This window comes from Sturnus vulgaris, chromosome 2, assembly GCF_052056855.1.
Source record: "Sturnus vulgaris isolate bStuVul1 chromosome 2, bStuVul1.hap1, whole genome shotgun sequence".
In the NCBI taxonomy this organism is placed as follows: domain Eukaryota; kingdom Metazoa; phylum Chordata; class Aves; order Passeriformes; family Sturnidae; genus Sturnus; species Sturnus vulgaris.
Window position 1 is genome coordinate 29,443,257 of NC_142244.1, and position 26,565 is coordinate 29,469,821.

Below are 26,565 nucleotides of genomic sequence, written 5' to 3' on the forward strand. Positions count from 1 at the left end.
TTTCCATCTCAATATTCTTCCCCTTTGCTACTTAAGGGAGCGTGGTATGAGATGACAAAGAAAAAAAAAAAGCCTTTTCCATTGTATTCACATGTTAATGGTCCACGATTAAAATGAAGGTTTCTCTTATACTGTAATCGATCTGCTAGGAAGGATCTAACCTACAGTATTGCCTCAATACTTCTCTTTGAAAGAATCCAAGAAAAGAATGGACAACAAGGCCACATTACTTTGGGAAGATGAGCCTATGGGCATATTACACTTCCTTCCTAATGAACAAGCACTGGAAGGAGCTGGAAGACAAAACTTCCCTTTTGGAAATATGACATTCACCTAAATAGCACCAAACACTGCAGAATGGCAAGCCAGTCAAATCCAGTGTTCAGCTCTCCAGACACTCCTCTCAGCCTTCAGTGAAGAAGAACTTCCATCATCCATTTAAAAAAATCTCAGCTTTCAGTTTTCTATACAGAAACTACAGTTAACAAATTTCCACTGATAAAAAAATAGTAAGTATTCCCTTTTTTTGCACTGTCAGTTTTGAGCTTCAGTATGATTCCTACTTTGTTCCAACATTGGTGAGGTAGAGCTGAGAAGGAGATCCCGAGGCACCAGCCATGACGATGCACTGCTTGAATAACTCCCATCTGACATTTCCACTCACCACGGGCAAGCAAATTTAGCAATAGCAGCTTCTGTGACCTCTCACACATATACCCCAACTATTTTAGTCCACAAAGTTACAGCACAATCTAAAGACTGAACTTTCCCAGAGAGAAATCTCTCCCAGAGAGTCCTGTCTCACTGCAGATTGCCAGAATTTCTATATCAGTTCTAAGATGGGGGCTGGACTCTAAAGGTGATTCTCAGTGGATATTGGAAATAAATGTGCTTTTGGAAACTAGAAGTCCACTATCCAAGAGCGTCCACTAGAAGTGCTGCTTCTGATTTTGAGCCTCTATGGTATTTGCAACATTAAGTGAATTGTTGTACATGAAAGTAGACTGACTAGTGTAGCATCAGCCGGTTTTAATTACAATGCCACCATGCCTGTCCTCTCTTGCCCAAACACATTTCACTGCAGTAACTGCTTCTGTTTTTCCATGGTGCAGTATTTTCCCTATGTCATGATGTTGATTTTATTTTTCTAATACCTGCAAAAATAAGAGGCATGAAGTTGAATTCTCTCCCTCTGAATATCCTTTTCCAGCTCTTCCCTGCCACTCCTTTGAACTCACTTTGGGGGGGAAAACAGAGTATCAATAATTTCTCTTTTAAGCTAAATTAAAGACCTTCTAAGGGATATAGAGGATTTCTTGGCCAAGTTGCATTAAGGTTCACTTTGAAGGAAGATCTTTTCACCAGTTTTCAGGGACAAATGTGCTTACCTTCCAAAGTCGCAGAGTTTTAGAACAGCTGTATCAGGGTCCAGCAAGAGGTTCTGCGGTTTTATATCCCGGTGGCAGATCCCAAAGGAATGGATATAGGCTAAACTCCGGAACAGCTGATACATGTACAACTGTAACGCAGAAATACCAGTCAAATCAGGGTAAACAGTTAGTTTAGCACAAACCCTTAGAAGAAAAACAAAATCACCAAGAAGAAGACCATACTGAATGCCTATTAGGGTTATGAAGGTGGGCAAGGTCTTTGCATACCTTCCCCACCACCCTTTTCTACATACACGCACATGTGGTTCAAACCTTTTTATGTGTCCTTTGAGATAGCATAATTAGCATAATTACAAAGAAATAATTGTGCCAGTTTTCCAACATATGTAAATAACGGCAATCATAAAAAGCATACACAAAATAAAGGAGTTTCAGTTTGCTCTACAAATCAGCCTCTTCACAGCAGTGAAGTATTACAGGTTATTCAAAAAACCCAAAACAATCAAACAAACAACTAAAAAAAATGCTCCACAAAATCCAAAAGAAAAGCCTTTAGTTGACAAAGCTATATTAAATGTTGCCCAAAGACAAGGGTAGTGTCTCAGCCTGTCACTGAAGTGGATCTCCCAGTGTCTCTTCCTGAGGGGACAGAGTCATTTTAATTTCAAATCTCTGGACAAAACCAGAAGGCGAATAAAATCAACTTTTCAGAATAACTTTATGCAAGGCACAACAAGAAAGTATGCTGAGGGATAGTCTTTTTTGCCCACTTTCCAGTGCTGGCTCACCCCTTAGCAACACAGAAAGGGGAGATATTATGAAGCCAAGAACTTCACAGGACAATCTTAGAGGGCAAGGGGGATGTCTAGCTTCTGGAGCTTTGTATTTTTGATTATGGATAATAAAAAGCTGCTAGATACAATTAAGCATGTATAGCAAATATAGTCATAAAGGCATGGGAAACCCTGTTTTAAGGTTGACAAAAGGCTGCCAGATTATTTTTTATTTTTGTTGTGTCCCCACAAGTTTCCACTTAAATCAAGCTACAGGCAGGACACTATACCAGAGATGCACCTCCACACTTTTCTTTTACATGCACATTTTCCACAGTTCACTTTTAATAGTCTATACAACCAGGTGTAATTACTTGATATTGCTATCAGGTCATGTTTGCCTCTCTTTCACCACTATCTTTTTCATCACACTTTCTCTCCCCCTTGTTTTTTGTTGTTTGTTTGGCAGGGAAGTAGGAGAGGGAGAAGAATTGCTTGAATTTTGGCTCTAGGCCTCTGGTTTTCATACTTGTTTCTGAAAATCACAATTCTGCACAAAGAAAAACAAACAAACATTTTTTCCGAATTGCCTGTTCTAGTCCCTTAAGTATGCATTGTGCAAGTGTATTGCAAAATAATGCAAAAGACTGCTCTAACGTGAGGGGTCAAGTCAACAATGTGAGATTTAGAAAGTATGCCTTTCATCTCTACACAGCAAACCCAAAATTTCCAAGGACTCCTTACAGCAGGTTAGAAATTACAAATAAAAATTAACCAGAAGATTACTAGAACAGCTTCTGTGCAGCTGTAAGCTTCTTTGTTACCCAGGGAAAAGCAGCTCTCTACCTGTCTAGTTATCCATCTGAAGCGAACAAATAGGTATGATCTGACCTTTGTGTAGCCAAGATGCCTAGAAAATTGCAAAATCCTTAATCACATTAAGGTAACATGATCTTTTTAAATACAGGATTATATAAAAGCCTTGCCAGAAAAATAAGAATAGCTTTCCAGGCTACCTGGAACAGGAAGTCCCAGGCATCCTGCAAGATGAAAGAGTTGAAGCAGATTTTTCTCTGAAAGTGTACGGAAGAACAATTTTCTCAAGTTCCCATAACAGAGAACAATTAGGGCAAGAATACTGACAAAAGATATGTAAATAATTTATCAAAAGCCAAGCCTACAGATTTTGGAGAGCACATAACCTGAAGACATGCTGTTCCACCAACAGACCAAACAGAGTGACCCTGAAGTCTGCTGGATGATAAAATTTTGTGCTTTCTTAAAAATCAGACAAAAGTGATGCCTATTGCAGAGACATGCCATTTACAATTTATCCATATAGTTATAGCACAAAACTTCATTATTGAAAGAAATAATTACTATTTTTAGCTTGCACCTTTGAAACTTTGATCTTATTTCAACCAAACTCAGGTTTTTTCTTAACTCAATCCTTTCATTAAGCATTATACTTTTAAAGAGGCGTCTGGAGAAATCAATACTCATCAGGAAAATTTGTTGGCAATTTCCACTAAATATTACTGTATGCCATGTTAACAAGTTAACGCCATGTGAAAACATTATCATGTGTGTGGATTGTGGTCTCCACAATATATGAAATGGAACTATGGGACCTCAAAATGAGAAACTTTATTTTAACCTCTGTGTAAAAGATCTAGACAAGTTGATTAAGGTTTTGGAACTACAATGTGCATACAAGCACCTTATCCCACGTAGCTTTTGAAGACATAAGCCAATGAGCTTCAAGTGGAGACAAAAATGTGCCTTTCATGACCTCAACAAAAGCACATGAACTCTTACTCATACGCCAGGAAAAGGGGAAGATAACAGATTAGGGAACATCCTCTTGACATCCTCTTTCAGTTCCTGACCTTTGTTCTATTATGTCTTCACCATCTCAGGAAACTGAAAGCTGCTAATCTGGCTGGCGTCTGTCTCCATCTAAGCCGCTTCAAAAACAAAACACTCCCCCCCATACTCAGTCTCCCCAGTCCATTCCAAGATTTCTGTAAGGTCAAAAATTGGGAGTGTTTGTTAAAGTCTCAACCCTCTCTTCTTCCTTTGCCATAACAACAAGTAATTATGAACTTTTTTTTCCTTGCCTCAAGATCTATTTGCTTCTAAAAATTTCTGATTATTTACTATTATGTCAGAAAAGAGTATTCACAGTGTATTTCTACAATATCTTTCTTCACCTAACCACATCTGTCAGTTACCTACCTTGACATAAATCATAGGGAGTGTCTGTTTGGCCCGACTATAATGTCTGGCAACTCTGTATACTGTTTCAGGAACATAGTCCAGCACCAAGTTGAGGTACACCTCATCTTTCTGAAAGAGAACAGAGAAGAAAAACAAATCAGCACTAGATTTGAGGCATGAAGTACAATAAAAGTGTTCAGAGAAATCTAAAAGAAGAGAAAGCTGTGGACATTTTGAGTCTCATCTTTAGTGTGTGAACTGCCATGGAACTATTTAGGCTTTGCGCTTGTGCACTTGTGCATTAATAGTTCTGTCAAACTTTTGTTTAATTGTTCTGGTCTCCAATGTAAGATATTTTCAGATTATAAATGGAGACAAGGATAGAGTTGTTCTGCCCAGTCAGTATTTTCATTAGGAGAGTATTTCAAGGTAACATCTGCATAATTAGTTAAAACAGCCTATTAACTCATTAGTGCCTTACCTGCCAAAACCCAACCAGTGCAAATTTAAAAGGTCAAAACTCAGCCCCCAACAACAACACATAAAAAAAAGTTCAAACAACCTTCATCTTTTAGAAATATCACTTTCATCTTGCTGAATTCCCAGCTATTAAGAGATTAATATATATTAACCATTTGTATACACTAAGCCAGCATTAACATTTGTAACCATTCTGTTTACAGGTATTTCAATGTCCAGTAATCTCAAACATATGAATTTATTCATGACAAAAGAGAACAGGCCAAAACCAAAGTCTGAAGTGTAAATTTTAGTATCTCGGATTAAGTTAGAGAGTCAGGTGAACATAACACAAAAGAAAAAACAGAAGTAACTTTATAATGAGGTACTTTGTTACATTATAAAGTACCTTATACATTAGCAAAGGAAAGAAGGAACAAAGAGGACTTAAATGACAAAATACTGTAAACATATAGTGCTTGACTGCAAAACTGAGACTTTTCAGCAGTAAAACAGGTCTTAAAGAGACTTCTGATATTTTAATGCAGTGTTCAGTGCAAATCCTACCAGGACTGTACATTTAATGTTGGGGGGTGGATATAATTAACTATATCAGCATGAAAAATTATTTTGAAAGCTAGTGAATTATCTAGAAGTAACCTCTCCTGCACGTGCTATTTTATCACCTAGAACTTTCTTTAGAGAAAGACAATACAGAGAATTTACATGGATGCAAACAGCAGAGAGCTCCCAAGTCTTCGGCTGGAGGCCCTTGTCTATCTATATCATAACACCTAAGCCCAAACCTTATATAGCTACAGCAATTTAATACTACTACTCTACTGTGACTTGACCTATCACTTCAAGCACAGAATGCGGTGTGTTTCTCTCACAGTGCTCTGCTGTCCTGCCACAGCAAAGAGCAGCAGTCTGGTACACTGTAACACAGAAATACACACCTTGAATACATACGCAGAGAACTGCTGGCTTTGTGCGCTTTTAAAGGCTTGGAATTCAAGATCTCTGTTCACCATAATTTGACAATAAAGGCTTGTATTTTCATGACATTTTAACAGCTCTTACCAATACCTCCTAATAGAACAAGTCACCTTGCATGGCCCTGCTTACGTCATTCCTCCCTACAAAAAAAAAAACAAAACTCTTTTCTTAATATCACTGCTTAAATGACAGTCGCAATAGCACAACACTAGGCAAATGACAATGGCCCACCAACTTGTATCTATCTGGTCTTACCGAACTTCACAAACAAGGACTAACCTCTGAAACCCTGCCTATGCTGGTGCTTCTCCCAGCACAATCCCATGAACTGGGAACAATGTGAAGGCTTCTGGGGACCAAGCTGGGGAGAAGAAAATTTTTTAAATGGATGAGAAGGGACAACTACCAGCAGTGCAGAGGATTTAGCTCTGGAAATGGCTCTGGAACGCCACAGATATGCAAATGTATGCAAGAAAGAAAACAACAAAAAAGCCCCAAAAACCAAAAAACCCAACGAACTTGTATTTTAGCATTTTACCTGCAACAAGAAAAGTTCTTCTTTCCCTGACTCTCACTTCAAGTCAATAAAATTCATCCACCACCTCTTCTTAGGTCAGAGCTTTCAAGATTTAGTTATAAAATACCAAAAATAACTGTCCTAAAAAATTCAAAGTCAGCTTATGCCTGGTAAGGCAACCTGTAAACCATGAGAGAAAACAGTTTCATGAATATGAATGCTGTTTGCTTCAGTGTAGATACAACCTGATGAATATGCTAAATGTCTGCCTCTCAGAGGATGGGAAAGTCTTACTGGTGACAAATCACTTCACCAAGTACTGTTACTGAGATTAGTTACTTTGATCCAAGGATTCATGTTTCATGTATTTCATTCATGTTTCATGTATTGAAAATATTTACATAAGAGATTTGAGGAAAAAGATGAGTAAAAATTATAGTGGTTTTATATAATCCTCTCATAATACAAGCAAAAGGACACATGCAAAACAGTAGAAAATATGATCAGAAAATTCTGTCTGCACTACTTCACAGCAGTGAGTTTTGAGAATTACAGAGCTAGTCTCTAGTTCATACAATCTTTGCTTTGCTTTTAGTGCCTCAATTTTTATTTCTAATTTTACATTCTATTAAAAATGGGACTAATTCAATAGCATGGCATAACATAAGCACAAAAAACCTAGAGGCATTTGCATCTTTAGAGATGGAGACTTCTCAGTTTTGATGCCATCCATAGTACCTAAACAAACAGCATGGGTTTTGTGTGTTACTGCTCCTGTGTAAATCTCTATCACACAGAACTCAAAGGCACATGAACACCTTCCCCCACCCCACCCATCAACTATCAGGTTTTGATGTACCACTTGAGGGATCCAGAACTCCAATATGCAGCTATAAAGGCAATGCTTAAGTCGTTGACCATGTAAGTAGTGGCATATTTCACTTCTATCACATGCAACTGACTCCAGAAGTTCTCTTAATGACTGCTATAATGGATTAAAGACTATTCAAATGACATCCTCCTGATGTCATCTGGCACTGGTCTGATAAACATACAGGAAAGAGTTTCACAAGCCCTGATCATTCTCAGTGAGCATGAACTGGATGAATATAATACCCAAGTTACCTGAATTCCCCTGAACAAGATTCAGGACAAGCTAGGAAGCCTGACAAGCTCTAAGCATGATGTAGTAACCTGTTTTTTCTACCTCATGCATTCCTCCTAAACACTTATTTTTCCACTGACCCATATGTATTGCAATAGGAAACAGAGTTAGCTGAAACAGCTTGCCAAATGAGGGCAACTGCTCGAGGATCAACTGGGACGATCAAGGCATATCTTTCCATTACAGGAAACCTCACCATATATTCCACAAGTGACTTGTTTCCATACTGCTGTTTCAAAACTGCTGGTCTGGGAACAAACCAAGGTAACCTGACTGTCACGTCTGAAATGACCAACAGAGAAAAGTCCAGAGGAAGCTGCAGCATACAAAAAACAGAAAGCAAACACAGGGTGTTATTAAATAACTCACTTCTTAAAGACCTTAGGGCTTACTAGCTTTCTGCTGCAGGTCAAATGTTTATGCGTATTTATATTCTCCTGTGCTTGCTGCTAAGGTTATGACCATGTACAGTTCAAAATAAAGAAGGGGGGAGGGCAGAAAGCTGGATCCTGAAACCCAGGATCCAAGTATTTCATCAGGATTTTGACTTCAGCAATGTGGCTCATGTACCAGCAACTGTATCAGGTGCTAGAAGCTGCAGATAAATCACTTGGCAGATAAATTCTCAGTTGACAAACACTGCTCCAAAATGAGCCACAGCAAAATAACTACTGTTTTGCCTTCAAATCACTCTGCACCTCTCAAGAATCACCAATTCAGGCACTGTTTCACTTTGGTGGAACACTTAATGCAAATAAATATTCACACAACCTGTACCATAATAAGAGGCATGAGAAAGACTGGGACACAAGAGCCAAAATATTTTATCAACTTCATATTTTTTCTTGTGCCAAAACTTGACGACAAAACAGGATGAAAGTACGTGAGCATTACACACAATGTGGCTGAGGACTGAGTGAAATTGAAAATACTGCCTTACTGACAAAGGAAAGGCTGCACGGAGGTCTCAAACTCCACTTTAAAACTCTTCTCTCTTTCAGTCCAAATAAGTAATCTGTTTAAAGCACCCTCCAGTTGTGCTTAATTGAGGTCAATATAAAGAAACAGCTATTGAATTAAAATAAAGCAATGGCTGTTGAATTCAAAGATTCACTTTTCTAGATTGTTCCTTGCAGTGATAGCTAAAGTATTGCTTCTCTGTGATCATCCCCTACCTCAACAAACCTCAAATTAATCTTGAGTGGTTCCTATATGCTTTTATTAGCTTTTGTTTTCATGTATCAGACACACTACATTTTCAACGTGGACATATAAAGCAGCAACCAATATTTAGTCAGTCACAGTACAACTATTTCTCTTATCTACTACCATGATGATAGAAGCCGGGGGGGTCATACATGCCAAACACCAGACTGACAGCAAAAGGAAAATTCTTACTCTGAAAATACGTCAGCATCTTATAAGACGTTGGAAGTATTCCTGAAATGCCAAGGCCTATGTGGAATCTAAGGAAAACTTCTCTGAACATCAAGTAATAGGATTAAAAGGTTAAGAAACTATTCTGGGTGCTCTTTCTTCTAGGGCGACCATATTAACTGCTCAGCATTTGGAAAAAGTGATGAAGATGCTCATTTCAGTTTGTATCTCCTGGCAGATTAGTAACACTGTGACAGTTCTGGCAGCGTTTGGGATGTGTTTTCCTTTGCTTTCCACAGACTCCACCTGATCAGCTGTATGAACACAACTGAGAGGAGATGAACAATACAGGAGTTTCTTAAATTAACTTTGCATTAGGAGAAATAAATGTGGATTTGCATTCTGAAGAAACTCGCTTTACATGCCTATTCAAGCTAAATGCACACAGATAAGCAATATGCCCAAAATTAAGTAATATGCCTCCAAAATGTACTTCTTGTTATTAAAATTATCCCAAGCCTTCAGTATTAGGGCTGTATGAGGCAAATAAGCCAACCAATTTACTCAAGAGGATATTTTCTTTACCATATGACAGCACCCCACTGATGATGCTTAAGAGATAGATGCTGCATGGAGCAGTTACTGACAGGATGCAGCTATGCAAGGGTTCTGTCAAAAAGCACCTGAGGGATTTACCTTTCAGTTGGAAAGCAAAAAAATGCCTTTCAGCATTTCATGCGGACCATGCCTTTTTTGAGAGTGCATTATTTGAACACTAGAATGTCAGCGTGAGGTAAATTATGCCCTTCACCCTCACTTAGGTACTTAGATTTAGACAACACACAAGGTTCAAAGTCACAGTTTCTGCCCTAGATTTAAAAAAAAAAAAAAAAAATAAAAAAAGTATTTTACTTTTCTTAAAGCTACAACCAGCACACACTTCACATCCCTTTATCAAGCACCATGTGAGACCCACCTTCCTTCTCTTATCTTGAAGGCTGACATTGAACGTTAAAGATACAAAGACTTTTCACACACTTTCAAAGACAAAGCAAAATTTGTGGCCTTCCTACTCTATCTAATGAATAGACATGATACACAATAAAAAATTGAGAATGCAAAATACGTGCTAGCTGACCTTATTTGTATGAAGGAATGGTGACATCCAGTGGCCACCTGTATCTGTTTTTACTTGCAGTTTACAACCACATCTATTTGAAAACAGAGCTTTGTCTGCCACCAAAATAAAGGGAGCGTAAGCCTAGAGATACAGTTGCGGTTTCACACAGATAAATCCAGGGGTCTAAGAACAGTTGAAGACTCAACTGCAGTGCTGAGAGAGATACCAACACTTTTTAAAAGTACTGCAAATATTGGGCAAGTATCTCCTTTCCTAATCCCTCACTCTTTATGACTGAGTTTGAGAACTGAGATGTGTCCCAAAACTTCAGTTCTTATGCCTACTTGTCAAAACTTACCAAATTGCTCTGCAATGCTCATTACTCTTCAGCAAAACACAATCATGTTATGTAGATAGGAATTACCAAGTGGGTCAGCTGTGATGGCAGCATAAGGCCAGAAGTCAACCGTCCCAATAATATTCGTATTTAAGAACTTTCTTGGGTCTTGTTTGAAGCCAGCTGGTTTACATTATCTACCTTTGATTACTGAAAGAGTAGAGGTTCTTAGGTCATGCACTAAGACATTCTTTGTCAGTGTGAGATGTTACATAGTGATTTGTGTCATTATAAATATATGCCATGAGATCAATATAAACAAAAAGACTAAACCCAAAGTAAAGCATGGACATGAGACACAGGAAAATCTAATTATTTCATTGTATTTGTTTAAATCCCTTTGCTGTAAATTGTTGCCTTTTTGTTTTCATGTATTTTTATTATTTTGTCACTAAAATTATTAATTGTGTCCACTTTTTATGTATAAGGAAAAACGCAGGCTTGTATAGACATGAACAGACTTGTCACTGCTGTTACCTGCTTGCTAGGAGTGTAATCTGACAACATGTTCGAGCCTTGTCCAGACCTGGTGAGGGCTTGTAGCTACGGCTACCGGAATGGTAGCCAACGTGTTCAGGCTTGCTTGGGCTTGTACCCTAGCACAGTAAGCACGACACGACCCCACCCGAAACTACCTATAAAAGGGGCAATGACCAGGGGTAGGACGGACGAGTTAGAGCACAAACTTCCTGTATCCCCAGCACTGCTTGCCTGTTCCTTATCAACGAATTAATAAACTGCCTTATTGACTGACCTACCCGATTGTGGTGAGTAAATTTATACCAGACAGAAAAAAAGAAAAAAGAAAAAGATTTTCTGACCTAGTTTTCCCCCCTCTAAAGAGCAGCAACTGTAAAGGAAAAGGTCACACATTAAAATAATTTGGGAATCCCTGATGATTCTTGTTTATTTTATGGCCCTCTGAAGTCCTTAAGCTTATAGATGTACTTCCAAGGAGAATTTCTATGAAGTTGGAAACATTTGCCCAACATCTAAAAGGCAGGACTGAGTTAACATCTTTGACATTATGTGATCTGTGGATATTTGAACCCCAGCTCCCAGGCAGGGACTGTGCCATGAACTGGCCCTAAGGCTGTTGGAAGATGAAAATTAACAGATATTTGGATCACTGGACTGTCCTGTACACTTTGTGATGAAACAAAAAGCAGAGTCTTGGAGATCCACTGTTTTCTTGACTGTTCACTACCTTCCAGAGTGAGTAGGAATTTCTGAATCAGGATATATCCATGACAAAAAACTAGGCAAGACAATACACAGTAATTGTTCAAACTATATACCTGCCTCAGGACAAACAACACAAGCTACCTTTCTAATGGCCATCCAACACTGGGAAAATGAGAGCAGGAGCTAGAGACGGCAGAGGAATGTCTTGAGAACAAAACAGCAACCAAGGAGATGTACCAGACGGCTCACCAGCCTAGCGAGAAATCTCTAAGCTTCCTATTGTCACTTGCATGTATCTCCCACACTAAGGATCTAGTCACTGCTGCCTACTCCACTTTTGTGAACCCCTACCACAGGTAGGCAAAACTATTTCTAATAACAAAACCTACTCAAAACCAGAGACTGCTCATAACTAAAACTAAGAAAATTCCCAGCTTGTTGCAAGCCCCAACAGTAGTAACCGATAATCATTATAGGATGACTGGTGCCCTTTTTGAAATGAGCTTGGAAGGCCTCAGGCAAGGACTACAGAGATACTAACATCACAAAACTCCTCATAATTGGCATTAATTGCTTCTTTGTTGACAACACAGAAGATCTGCCAGGGATTCAATGAATGGTAGTTACTAAATTCATCTCTAGTGATGGCCCTTCAGCACATTACTAGGCTGGTGCAAAACATTCACATAGACTGTCAGTGCAAAATTGAGTTCAAGGCTCTGTTAATTGTCCTTTTTATGAAGTAAAAACTTTTTTTTTTTTTAGTTCAAATAAGAAATCAAATGGTTCCCACTTAACAGTGAACAGAATGGATGGATGGTTCTTACATGAGGACTCATCTGAACACTCCTGCAAGAAATATTGGTGATGTTCATGCCTGTCTAAAGGTGGAGGATATAACAGAAATATAGCTTGCAAATCAGACAGTTGCCCCTTCTTCCAAACTTCTTCATTGCCATTTAATCCACTGCTGCTAAAGCACAGGAGATCATGCACAGAAGCTTATAGATGTAGCTCAGCACGGATCTCCTGCATGTTTATTTTAAACTTCAGTCTAAGTTTATGGGAGTAAATTTCCATTCTGAGTCTTCATGGACTTTTGGCTAGATGCCCTTATAGCTAAGGCTAAATAAGACCTGACATCAATTAAAGCATGCAGAAGGGCCAGCTCAGCCTCCAAAAAAGTGTCAGCATGTTGCCTATTTGCCATCTCGCTCTGCTTCCATTTTTGCTTTGACTCCTCTGAATACTAAGCCACCTTAAGTAAGAAAAACTAAAGGACAACCACAGGTGGAATTACTCAACAAAAATTATTAATTTTTTATTTGATTTGATGCAGAAACAAATCCCTCCAGTAACTTTTCATCTTCTTTTGGACACAGGTATGGATCAATCAGTCTATTCAACACTTTAAAGTAGCCATACAAGAAAAACTGAATGCTATGAAATGCCACAAAAATCTAACCAGAAATAGAGAGGGATAAAAAAAGGCAGAATCAGGAACTCCTTTCAATTTTTACACAGCTGAGTAATTTTTTTGACAGCCACTGATTTAAGAAGTTAGGTCATTCTATAAAACATTAAGGAATACTCTTAGCAGAGGAGTCAGGGGAATTATTTCCCATATTCATGTTTGCCCTGCCTTGGAACATGCCTTGAAAGGTTCTCAGCAGAATTAGGCTAGAAAGGACAGGTGGCAAGATCATCTCCCCTTGCAGAAGTAAATCAAGACATACATTTTTTATATCATGCTAAATGCAAAACAGCTCCTGAAATTAAGGAAATGTAGCAAAAATTAACTTTGAAATCTATGCCTTCCTGATACAGTCCGATCTGCAGTGGAAAGCTGACAGGAAAACCAGCCATCTTGCTCAAAATCTTATCCTAAAGCATAATACCAAAGCTATCAAACAGTGGACCTGGCTAGTCCTAAATCCTGTTCATTTTCTCCAAGAATTACCTAGAAAACCGTAAATCACAGAAATGCAGCATGGAAAAGTCTTGTGACTACTTTCACCAGGAGAAACTTTCGTACACAATTCAACCCATCATTTAGTTGTTTTTTCTTTCCCTCTGCCTCATTCCACCAGATATAATTACACATTTTAGATTACTGAAAAGCATATTACAGCTATGAAAGTCAGTGCCCTGCTATCTGATATCTCGTACAGCCTCAAAAGAAGAAAAAAATCAGAATCTACTCTGGCAAATTCATTAAGGAAGAGGCTTTTGAAAAAACTGGGTTATTCAACAGGTCTGACAAATGTCTGTAAAGTTTCAAAATGAATGAATTGAGGAGGAAATAGTCTATAGAAGCAACTTGAATGCCAAGCCTGTCAATGGTCATCTCAATATAAATTACACATCTTCTTTGAGCTCTTCTAGACTAGAAATCATTAGTCAAACATGATTAATACTTAGTACTCAGAACAACTTTTTACATCTATATATATATACATAAAGATGTAAATATGTGTGCATGTGTATATATATACACACGCACTTTGCTGTATAAAGGCAATATAAATTTAAAAATGTTTAGACAACAGGGAGTCACCCAGTCACAGAAAAGAAAGGAGAATGCCATGTTTGTTACACAATTTTCACGCTGCTAAGGCTTGATGGCTTTTGTCAAAAGCAGGAAAGAAGTTTAAGCAAATAGGAGACTTATAAAAGGTAGAGTTCATCACAACGAAAAAGAAAAGATAGGGAGCTCGAGCCCTTCAACCAGTTCCACACAGCCAGCAGAAACAGCTAATGGAAAGCTCCGAATCTCTACAAACTAGTGATACAACTTGGATGCAGCTAAAGGAACTAGCAAGAATTTTTTACTTTTTTTTTTTTAATACTTTTCCAGTTCTCCAGTCAAGAACAAAACCTCCCTTTTTGCTAAAATGAAGACAGTTTTAAGGTTCTCCAGTGTCTAAAAATATCTAGCAATTGAAATTAATTAAAGTGACTGTTAGGCACATGGCTTTCAAAGATTGCCAGTCTGACTAGATATGGAGAAATCCTTTGAAGTATCTCTAAATCAAGACAGATTTAAGCTTCTTGGACATTGGTGCAAAAAACAAACCGAAACAAACAAAAAAACTACAAAAAACCCCAAATGCCATCCAAAAAACAACAACAACAACAAAAAAACAAACAAACAAAAACAACCCAGAAAGAGAAGTCTCTGGGCTTAGACATGCTGGTGTCAAGCACCAGGGAAGAAGTTCAAGCAACAGGAACAGGTGGAGTAAACAGTGGCAAGAAAATCTTTATGCAAAAGAATGCCTGATATATAAGTATCAACATTTAATTAAAGAGATCAGCCGTATAAGAGTTACATCTGAGATTTTCCCATTGCTGCTAGACTTAATTATCACAACCACAGATTAATGGCAGAGGATCATCAAGTTCTTCACAAAGACAGTCAACAATTGCAAGCACAACTCATCACTACACTACCACATTTCCTGCTATACAATGCTTGGATTTTTATATTATTCTTCCCATTGGACTTGGCTTCAATGATAAGTTTACATAGCCCTGTCATCATAAACGTATCATCTATATCTGCAGCTGCTTCCTAAACATCGTTCCTGGTTATCAGATGGGAAATTATGCTTTTCTCCCTTCTCCAACCCCCAGAAAGCTTGATTATAAGTGCAATATGAAGGAAAAGATGCTGTTGCTTCCAAAAACTGACAAAAGAATGATAAGAAACATTCTCCTTCCTTCCTTCCCACATGAACTTCAGAACACTAATTTGCTGCTATGCAGAGCTTTTCCCAAACAGCAGACAAACTCCAGCCCCCTTTCTCCTACTGGAGTACCAATCTCCTACAAGGCAAGAACAGCAACCTGCTATACCCCATAGTCTGTGGAAGAAAACCTATGACAAGCTGCTGTGCTAATACTCAGCATGTATTTGCTACAGCTTCTTCTGCAGGTGTTTGCTGAGAGCTGCAAGAATGGGCATGAGTCATGCATGCCATCATACAGTTATCTTCACATGCTGCCACCTACATGGAAATACTTGCAAGCCAATTAAGTGTCATTTTGTATTGAACTTCAAGAGACCTTCAACCTGAACTGCAGCATTACACTGCTGATGTTCTGCTGGGCGTGTGCTGGCCCCAGGGACTGCTTCTCATTTGTCTTATTTTGCAACAGCTTAGCAGTGGAAATTTCAAAGGCACAGAGCAGAGGCTTGAAGACCAAGGAGCAGAAAGCAACTTGAAAGAAAACTTCTCACTGAAGCATAAAGATTCATCGGTCATGGATAGAGACATTTTTAAAAGCAAAATTAGTGTTAAAAATAAGCCATGAGGAGTTGAAACAGCAGACTGGAAAATCAAGCTCAACATAATTTAATTTAAAGATTTACAAAAGCGTTTTTCTCAAGTTACTGTTACACAAAAGCTCCTGGGACAAGTATTATAAACGGTTTTAACACTCCACTATTTGCAGGAGGTTTTTGAAAGCCATTAGATAAGTCAGTTGTCTTCTGTTTGTCCACGAAATTCTACTTCAGTTAAGTTACAAGCTGTTTTAAAAAAGCCAGCCAATCAGCCAACAAAAAAATCCCAAACCCAAGCCTCATTCACAGTATCTTCCTTTTTGTACTCATGCTGCTTGAGGAATTTCTGTTTATGAACAAAATACTTAAAGCTTAAAAAAGACACTGCACTACCAGCAAAACATACACAGCTGAAAACACTTGTTAGCACCAGCCAAGGGCAAGGAAGGAAAGAGGAGGTTGATGAAAAAATAATTAGAAAAACCTAAATTATATTTCTCCTTGAATGCTGTAGTTTTGCAAGCTTTCTATAGGCACAGGCAAGGTACAGAGCCAGGTCCCCTGCAAAACACCTATCAGGTAACAGCAGATCTCCTCCAATTATCCCCCTGTGCACTGCGCAAGACAAAAGCAATTTATCCTGGAGATGTTAGCTCCTTTTCTGGCTCCAAAGACTATGAAAGCAGTGGGTTGCCTCTCCCAGTCGGCTGACCCACTTAATGAACCTGCAGTTAGCAGCCCATCAGTAGCTATTAGCTCTCATATACAGTCCTTTAGAGCACTGTGGACAAGTGTATCAGCATCTGAAGACAACTAAGGATGCAATCCTTAAAAAATGGGAAAAAACGGCAGTATTTGCATAAATTATCTAGAAATTATATAAATATTTGTAGCAATATATAGAAAGATCAGAGAAAATTCAGAAGGTCATCTAGCTCATTTCACGACCTCACAATTTACATTAACTCCCACACAGACCACAATGACTTTGTTTTTACTCCATGGTTGATCCTGCTTTAAGGATAAGGCTGGAGCAAGATGCCATCTTGAAGTCCATTTCATCCTGAATTCTCCTATGATTTGTAAAATGATGATAGATACTTAGAGAAGGAATACATTGTAATTTCACATTAAAACTAAACCTTGTAACCTCCTATTGAAAAAAATCACGGAATTTTTAAATCTGGACTGAACAAAAACAAATGTCAGTATCTCTTCTTGAGAGTCATTAAATCCAGCTATCTGTTCTTTCTTCTGGAGCACAAAAATTTAGACAAATTCTACAATCATATGATTATATATTATTTTTTCCTCTGGCCTCTGAAACTCAACCTGGAACATATGCAAAAGGAAGGGGGACAGAAGCATACAAAGACTAATTGAGGGAAAAGTCACATATATGCTTTAAATCTAACATGCTTAACACTGAATCATAGAAAACATATATCTGCACATATAGAAAGGTAGTGCTAGAACACTTAAAGCCCAGCTGTGATTTCATTAAATTAAGAAAGAAGCAGTGGATATGCAAATCTACTGCAGTCTTCTATTTTTAGTGTAACACCACTCCTCAAGGACCACACACTTCTGAACTGAAAAACATCTGTTCTAGTATGGCCTGCTGGGCACCATTATAGCATTTGCTCAGTGTTTTAAGTCTAATATCTTCACATTTCTGTCTCCAGACATTCAGACAGTCCAGTTATACCCCTGAGAGTTACCAGGACACATTCCTTTGTTTTTCGTTCTTACCTTCTCTCCACTAGAGTAGAAGAAATAACGCAATCGGACAATGTTACAATGATCCAACTTTCTCATAATCTGGAGCTCTCTGTTCTGAAACAAGAGAAAAGCAAACAATCAGAAAAACTTTTTGTGAAAAAGGTAATGTACCATCGTGAACACTTTAGCATACAGATACAGAAGCTGACAAACCAAAGAACAATTAAGTTGGAAAGAGGCAACAGCTTTCACATGTTGATTAGTATTTATTGGAATTGCTTTATCACAGAGAATGTTACCAACTTTGAGTACATTTTCTCTCTAAAATAAATGTCAACAAATCCATCACGTAATCCATGAATTACCTATTTTCTCTAGCAAAGGGTCAGTGGCAAAAGGCAAGAAAACATTAAGTTCTCATTTTTATTTTCTGATCTTATAATAATACAATGTATCAACCAGAAGGATGGGAAGTCTATTCCCTTTGAATACTGTAAAAATAATGCAAACATAACATTTCCACCTATGTGTCCAACTATCCTGGGGTACAATGCAAAAATGTGTATTCTATCACCATCTGTTAAAATGTGGGAGGGGTGGTGATCCTTATCTCTGTGGGAGATATCCTCTGCTGATGTGCCATCTGATAAGATCCGGGTGATGATCATCGTTATCTATTCACAACCCATCCTTCCTCCAGAAGATATCTTCTGTTAATGGGCCATTAAGTCCTATTGTGTGACTGATAAGATTACATCACCCCATTGGGAGATGCCCCAACCAGGGGCAGGAGCCAAGCCTTTCCTACCTAGATAAAAAACTGGGGTTTGGGACCCGAGGGCAGACCTTTCCACTGGATCCCAGAGGAAAGTCGGACCTTTTCCACATCATCGCTGGATCTTCAGAGGAAAACTGCACCTTCTACAGGAGCACTGCTTCAACAGAACCACATCTGTCATCCAGGAGGACTGCAGCCACCATTTATACGGACTGCTACCAACACCCTGACTGACAGGGTGTCAGGTTGTATTCTGACTCTGTCAGTGGTTTTCTTTTGTATTATTGCATGTATTTTATTTTTTCTCTTTTCTCCTATTAAATTGTATTACTGACTTGGAGTCTCGCACTGGTTTTACTTTCAAACCAACACATCATGGGATTGCTAATAATATAGTCTAAACCAGCAAGAACTAATACACAACTAATTCATTGGTCTTTACTAGCATCATTAACTCTGGCCAAGTTCAAGAATACTTGGGAAGAAAACTCTTTAGCCACCACACATTTTCACACTTAAGTGCACAAAGCTAACACCCACTTTGTGCAGTGCTGCTGTCAAAACAATGATTTCAGAGCCTGTGTTATCAGAGGGTCATATATTATGTCTGTCATTACAATTAATTGTCAAGGAAATCTGTAAGAACCACTCAGAGCTTCTAATGTTAACATGGCTATAAACTCTACTTTTAATTCCTCAAAGCCATGAAGCCTTAAAAAAGAGAGGCTGTTAGGGGTTGAATTGTTCCTTTTTCTTTCTGTGAAATTTTTCCCATTGTTATGCTAAGTATTTGTGCCTACACCTTAGTAGCAATAGTTTTCTCTCGCAAGGGGGTGGGGGATAGGGGGACACTGGAAAAGGAAAGGTGGCACAGGGGCCTGGGCTCTCTCTTGCTCTCGTTCTCTCACTTGGCTCGTGGAGTGAAAGGAGGACGGCCCGTGCTCCGATCTAGCATCTTCCCGCAATCCCACCACCGAGAGCCACATTCCCTGCTGTCGAACACTGCTCTGCTGCCCTCCTGCTCCATCCTACTGCCTCCGGACACTGTGCCGAGCACCACGACCGACACCGTGAGGGGGGAGCGGCTCCTCCATCCCTCTCACCCCTGGGCCGCTGCCGCCATCACCCAGCCCCTTCAGCTGCGCGGGACCTGCCCTGCCCACAGCACCGGGAACTGAGCACAGGGAGAGGGCCTTGGCCAAAAGGGACTGGAACTGAGCTATACTGTTCTGTTTTGTTGTCAATTTTTATAGCTGTTGTTGTTTCTGCTGTTTGCCTTGTTAGGTATCAGTAAAGAACTGTTATTCCTATCCCCATATCTTCTGCCTGAAAGCCTCTGATTTGAAACTATAATAATTAGAAGGGAGGGGGTTGCACTCTGCATCTCAGGAAAGGGGTTCTCGCCTTCCTTAGCAAAATACCTGTCTTTCAAACTGAGACAGAGGCGCTACATAAAATGCAGCATCATTAATCCTATCAACCCTGCCACCCACTGACTGAAAAAATACCTCAGTATTAGCCAGCTCTTTACAAACACCAGTGACATCTCACACAGTTATCAGCTGGCAATTACCGAGCTGGTAGTTAAGGAGAGAGCAAGTCCTTCCATGAGCCTGCCTGGCCTCTGAACTGATTAATGCCTAAGACCATTTGGTGCATACCACGACACGGCTATTTCATACTGCAAGATGAAGAGAGAAACTAAGAGAAGGCAAGGAGAGCCTGTGAGGCTTTCATGTAACTCCTGAAATCTTATGGAGTAAATTTGTGAAAAAGGAATAGAGGATTCACCACATAACCTCGTCAATATGCCTCACATCTCTCAGAATAAAGCATTCTCCTGGTAGGAACGGGAGCTCACATATTCTCCACTTACTCATTTTTTATTAAATCCAATTAAAAAAGTCAATTTTGGAAGTCATGGCTGGGGTTCCTGTGCTGCATAGCAAAACATAAACTTCAGATCAACAGAATCCCATCCTCTTGTCTCATCCAAACCACTGCTGGCCATGGGGTATCTCCGTGGACCGTATAACATGGGGCAGATTTCAACTAGTGAGTCAAAGCACGGATGGCTCTAGATCCCAGTGGTTATGGAATTACGTATTATGACAGAAAACTAATTTCTCCTGTTGGCTTTCACAGAATTTAACAGCATTACTACAGGACCAAACCTAACACTGCAGGTTCTAGCATCTCAGTCAAATTCCACCAGCATTCCATAGCCCAACATATGGCAAGTAATTTCTTCTTCCCTTTCTCCTACTGACTGTGAAATGGGAATAATACTTTTTAGCTCATGGATTTACTGGAAGAAACATGAATATGCTAAGTATTAATGTGCAAATATTATTTTGGTAATATCTCTACTAGCTTCTTAAAATACTCATACATACTTTAAGTCAGGTTATTGCTTCATGTTCTTTAGACAGTGTACATGCTGATTGGACACACTGGAAAAAAGAAATCAGCAAAAGTTATTCTAATGCTAGGCTGAACTTATATTTATACTCTAGTATCTCATCCTAGCACAAGCACAGTTTCTGCCTACTGTGATGCCTTCCACTTTGATCCATCTCCTTCAGCTCTCATCCTGACCATCTGCTGCAGCTGCACAGTGTTTCAAGAGGTGTTAATATCAGGGATGTCATAAACTAGTTACACAGTAACCCATATCTTGCATCCTGTGACTTAGGAGAAGGAAACATATCTAAATTGCAATCTTAGCCAAATAGTCAGCTCAGCTATCTTAAAACCAAGCTGATTTCTAAACACCATTCCCTGGTGGAGTTAAAACTGGAAATACTTGAACAGTTGCAAAGCTCAAATTTGATATGGCAGGGGAACGCTACTGATGTTCATGTTCAAGAATTAGTTTTTCTCAGATGAATATTTCAGGTAGTCTCACTATACCATATACTTCCCTGTAAACATCTTAAATAGGTAACAACCTTTTCACATTATGATGTGGGCTATTAAATACCAGTGCAAAACTGCTTGGAGGGAATGGGGAAATATCAGATTATAACCAGGGAACATTTAGTGAAATGAACAGTGACAGATGACATGAATGAAGTGCAAGAGACAAAACGCATGTCTAAAGATAACGCAAACTAAAATAATTCCAAACTATGCTGATGAGAAAGGCTGACAGTGCCCATTCAAAATGCAGGGTAGATGAAAACCTAAGGCTCATGCTTATCCCTAACTCACCATTTTTGTCTTCCAAGATACATGGATGCAAAGTCAAAGACTCAAAGAGGAGGAAGTAGTTACACTTTCCTGGTCTCCAATCCATTCAACATGAAGGAAAGGGTTGAGTTTTCTAACGAGCGTACCAGGCCTGGTAAGCACTGTAGAAAGCAATACCCTTCAACACTCACCTTGCCACAGGACCCAGGAGACACCTGTTCCCACCAAAACGTGCTGCCACAGCACATGTTTCTTTGAGGAGCCGCAAACGAATGGGACTATGAACGGATTACTCAGCAAATTTTCTGCAGTTTGATTTCTTTATCTAAAACAGATTTCTTTATCCAGAAGGCAAAGGCTGCTGATGTAGACTGCTCTATGATCACTGCATTAAAGCCCTTCACTAACTACTGAAGCAAATGCCATGGGACAAAACCCTGTTCATCACTCATTAAGACAACTTTCCTAAACCAGACTACCTCTTACCTGTTCATTAAATTGAGGAAAACTGGTTGCCCATCAAGGTTAAAGATTGCCAAATAATCAGATTTATAACTTCAAAGCACCGACAAAGTTAATGCATGAAGATTCCTGCCTTCTCTCCAAAATTACATTCCCAATCCCTCAGAACTGTGCTAACACTGCAGGTGATACTATACCACCAAGGCAAGGTCACTTCTGCCCTACTACTGTAATCTGCTATTACAGACTAGGATAACCATCACTCCCTTTCCTCCCCATCCAGGAATTTCCAGACCTAAACCAATTTGCATTCATCACTCCTAGTCTGATTCTTTGCCTTCTCCATGCCTTACACCCTTCCCATCACCTTCTCCCCTCCCCTTCTTACAGCAGGGGATAAAATTACTAGCTCATCAGAGATGAGGTTTTATAGACTTTCAAGTTCCTGAACTGGATTACTACAAATGAAGAGGAAAGGTTTCGTACAGCTCATGTCATCATGATGTTGTCAATATACATCCAGTCAAGTGGAGAAACATAACCTGCATCCAGTTGAGAAGTGAACTCCTTAGTTTTGTTAGCTGAAGGGCATGTTGGGTTTTGATTTCTGTTTTTCTTCTGAATCAGCTTTTCAAAGTCTCAACAAGGTCCTTGGAGAATTAAGTTCAGTGAAGATAAGATGGGAGTAATTAGAAATTTATATTTTTGCTTTTTGTCACACCAACGTCATTACCTGGTTATTTTAAACAGATGAAATTACGTATCTCTTGAACTTTTAGAGAAGGTATCTTTCAGATGGAAAAGCAGGATAAACTACTAGTCTAATTCAACAAGAGCCTTCAGCATCAGACTTCTTGCTTATATCAAGTAGGAACAGCAACTACGGTTATGTGGGACACATATTGAGAAAGTAAGAAAATTACAGCCTGAAAAATATTCCAGGCTGGAGCTTTTCAGCTCTGTTCCCAGCTGATAAGCTGGTCCAGCTCAAGGCTAGAGAGAATTTCTCCCAGGGTGATAATTTGGTCAAAATAAAAAGGAATTAATAACAAAGATAGAACACCTGTTGTGGTGTGTGACCAGGCCCTGGGAATGGGGTGTCTTCTCTCTGAACCAGTCAACTTTACTCTACTCTTGGAGTTTCGAGTCATGCTATAAAACCAAGTGTGTTTCTGAATAAACTTGTCTCTTTCTTCCTGTCATGAAAGACGACCATGTAGCTGTGCATCTTATTTCCGCCACACTTAAAGGGTTAAAACCCCTTTCCACGGCTACAAGGTTAATGCTTATTTCTGCATTTTTTAAAGTAAATGTTATTATTCTTAGTATAGTACCTTCGAATGATGAAGCTCAGTACCTTGCGTTATTCTATCAGATTAAAACATTGAAAATGGAGCATAATTGCATGAACTGTGGCTTTTTAGACAGGTGGAAGCAGCACAGGTAGATCCAAATTTCTCAGTATACACACTATTCCTGCTCTTACATATGTCGTGCTTACTGTTTCCTCCTTCTCTCTGCTTCCACCATAATCTTATCCATTCTACCACATTTCTTATCCTTTACAGGGGTTTTTCCACAACGAAGAGCATGAGGAGAAAGCCACGGGCAAACTGGGGAAGAAAACAGTTGACAGCAGGGTGCATGAAGACAGTGATGGGGCAGCAGGGCTTGCTTCTTTCCCCTTCCTGCGTCTTTCCACTTCTACACCCAGAATGACTCATCACATCCACTCACCTCCACCTGCTGCACTGCTGAGCCTGCCCTGAGAACAAGCTCAGGCTGAAACCTTGAGAGATTCAAAGCATTCTTCATCCAGCAGCAAAAACACTCTTTATTCTGACCCTCTCCCACCATAAGAAAAAGGCTGGACTCCAAGCACAAGGCCAGCAGGCACATGCTGAGAGGACTTTCAGTGTGATCCTAGCCAGCTAGGCTTGGTGCCTTGCAGAAACAGCTGCTTGCACAACAATGAAGCCATACCCCCTAAAGTAAGCTTTGCAAAACTTACCAAAACAAAAAGGCTCAAGACCACAGAGGATGTCATTGAAATAGCACCTTGCAGGTTACCAAGGTGCAATGGAATCACAAACCCTAGCATATTTAGCACATTTTCACTAATATTGTTACTAAAGTTCCAATCCTAGTATGTGTGGTTTGTCCTAAGCTTAGTAATTAGTCCACAAAATAAAAGCTGCACCATATCTTCTCTGTAAAACTCCTGAAGTTGCCTGACCCATTCCTCCAAAGACAGATTTCAAACTCCATCAATCACAAAAGTGCTTTTAACACTATCCTGCTGTCAGCAAAACTATTAAAGAAACTACTCTCACAGAACTGACTTTAACAGATCTATGATAATTCAGGCATTTTACAGAACAAAGGCCAATTCCTACACCCATCGTGCCCCAATATATCATAAATACATCAGTGCTTGGAGAAAAAAGTAGTGCAAAAGGGGCTTAACTACAGAAGTCTGGGCTGAGAATCTGTCCACGCTGGTCATCAATAGCTACCCACCCATGTTAAGTCCATTTTTTAGGCAAGCAATTTAATGCAGAGGTAAATGTCAACAGGGATCACAGTTTTCCTCATTTACGTTTGAGGGGTGGATTAGAACAAAGCCCCAGTCTCCTCCTCCTGTAAGTCACGGCATATTTACAGCACCAGCAGATCTAATTTGGGGTGGTCTCCACTTTTAGCACACCTGTTCATCTCAAAATCACATGATCATGACCTTTAATCAAAAAATAGAGGACAATGCCAGCAAACAAATATTATCTATTAAATACCTGCATCTATGACATACCAAGAGCTTTAATGCCACAACACCCACCATCCAGTTCCTGCTGTCTCATCGATGACTGCTGAATACTTGGAGCCCAGCAGGTCAGAAAGTCCACATACCCTGTCCTGCTACAACCTCTACCAATGTGTCAAACATACATATGCACAGAAGCAGTTCTGAGAGTTAGCAATTGTAGAAACACTTCAAATCTATAATCCAAAAACTCACAGAAACACAGATCAAATACTAATTTATATATTGCTGACGTTCTCAGACTCCCTAAGGAAAACAAAAAACAAAGAAAGAAAACTAAACAAACAAAAAATTGGTGATACCCATCAGCAGTTTACAGTTCAAACACAGAATTGCTGCTTTAAATACCCTCACCCTCCACCCCTTCCTTATATCTCTTCCTGCTTTCCATTCACAGGAATCCCAAAGGGAAAACCCAGCAGCTAAGTACCTATACAACCTGAGAATAACGACTACATGTGCACCATGCCACACAAGGACATGAGAAGAGGAAACTGCCAGGGGGACCAAGATACAAATTGCTGTTGTATGCACTTCTGCGCAAATTGGCACGTTGTGGCTGCATCATGCTCTGTTTTACTATATAACCAGAAGGAATCAAAGGCTCCAAACTCAGCTAAATCTTGCTACCAAGATCCACAACACTGCTACACTTTTCACTGTTTTTCATCCTGCAAAAATCTGACAATTAAGATCCTGAAGCACGAAATGATGGAGGCGCACAGCCATGCTGCACCGCAAAATGTTCCTGATATGCTGGCCTGCAAACACCCAGAACAAGTCACAGGCACAAAACGCTTGTGTCAGCTGTATTCTGTCCAAAATTTATTACTGAGCACAGCGACCTTCAGCCTTGGCATGGGCACAGAGCAGGGCAAAAAGTGTCAGCTCTGAATGCGGCAGCAGCAGGCAGGACCTGCCTGAAGAACCCAGTGGGCAGAGTGTGCTGGGCTGGAGCTGGAACCAGGCCACGGCAAGCTGAAGGCACAGGGTTCAGGCAAGTGCAGGTGGGGCCACCAGAACACTCCTAACCTGCAAACCCATGATTCATTAACAGCTTGACTGAAATTAAAAAAAGGGCAGGGGCTGCAGGAGTCAAAAATACGCTTTAAACTAAAGATCCAGAGTAATGAGTGAAACAAAAAAATCACACAGCTACCACGAAGGTGGGCTAGATTTCATTAGCCCCTTCAGAACCAGAGATTTGAACCACAACCACACAGTAATGAGTAAGCTCATGGGCGTACTGGATGAAAATCTGAGCTACTAACACACACCTTGTTTACACCCTATTAATTCCTTCTATTCTATTATTGCCCCCAATAAACTCAGGCATTACATCCCTTCTCAGGAAGAGACCAGCTGCTCTCCAGTTCCTAACTCTTCCCCCAGGCAGTCAGCAATGGCAAGTGCCATATTATGTCATCTCCACTCCAGGCTGCTCTTTCCAATGCAGAACAGAGTCCTTAAGCAGACAACTTGATCTTCATACACTTATTACACAGTTTGCTATAACTGGAAACAGAAATAGGTTATTTGTGTTAAGAGATAAAACAAGCCTTGATCTCTCCTGGGAGAACAGAAAAAAAAAAATCTGACTTTTCTTTCGTTTTCTTCCTGTATCTCAGCAGTTAATTGAGCAGTGGAAGACAAATTCATTAGCTCACTGTTGCCTCTTTGAATGGAAGTGGAGTTTAAG

The 26,565-nt window shown here is 39.6% G+C and overlaps 1 protein-coding gene across 2 annotated transcripts in view; it reads right to left on the minus strand.

The window, feature by feature from the left end:
- GSK3B (glycogen synthase kinase 3 beta) overlaps window positions 1-26,565 on the minus strand; it is a 150,643-nt gene that overhangs the window by 50,609 nt on the left and 73,469 nt on the right. For both annotated transcript variants that reach the window (XM_014888881.2, XM_014888883.2), the window contains exons 3-5: window positions 17,644-17,727; window positions 4,403-4,513; window positions 1,389-1,519 (exon numbers count right to left, since the gene is read on the minus strand). In XM_014888881.2, the coding sequence (XP_014744367.1) occupies window positions 1,389-1,519; window positions 4,403-4,513; window positions 17,644-17,727 (326 nt within the window). The remainder of the gene's footprint in view (window positions 1-1,388; window positions 1,520-4,402; window positions 4,514-17,643; window positions 17,728-26,565) is intronic.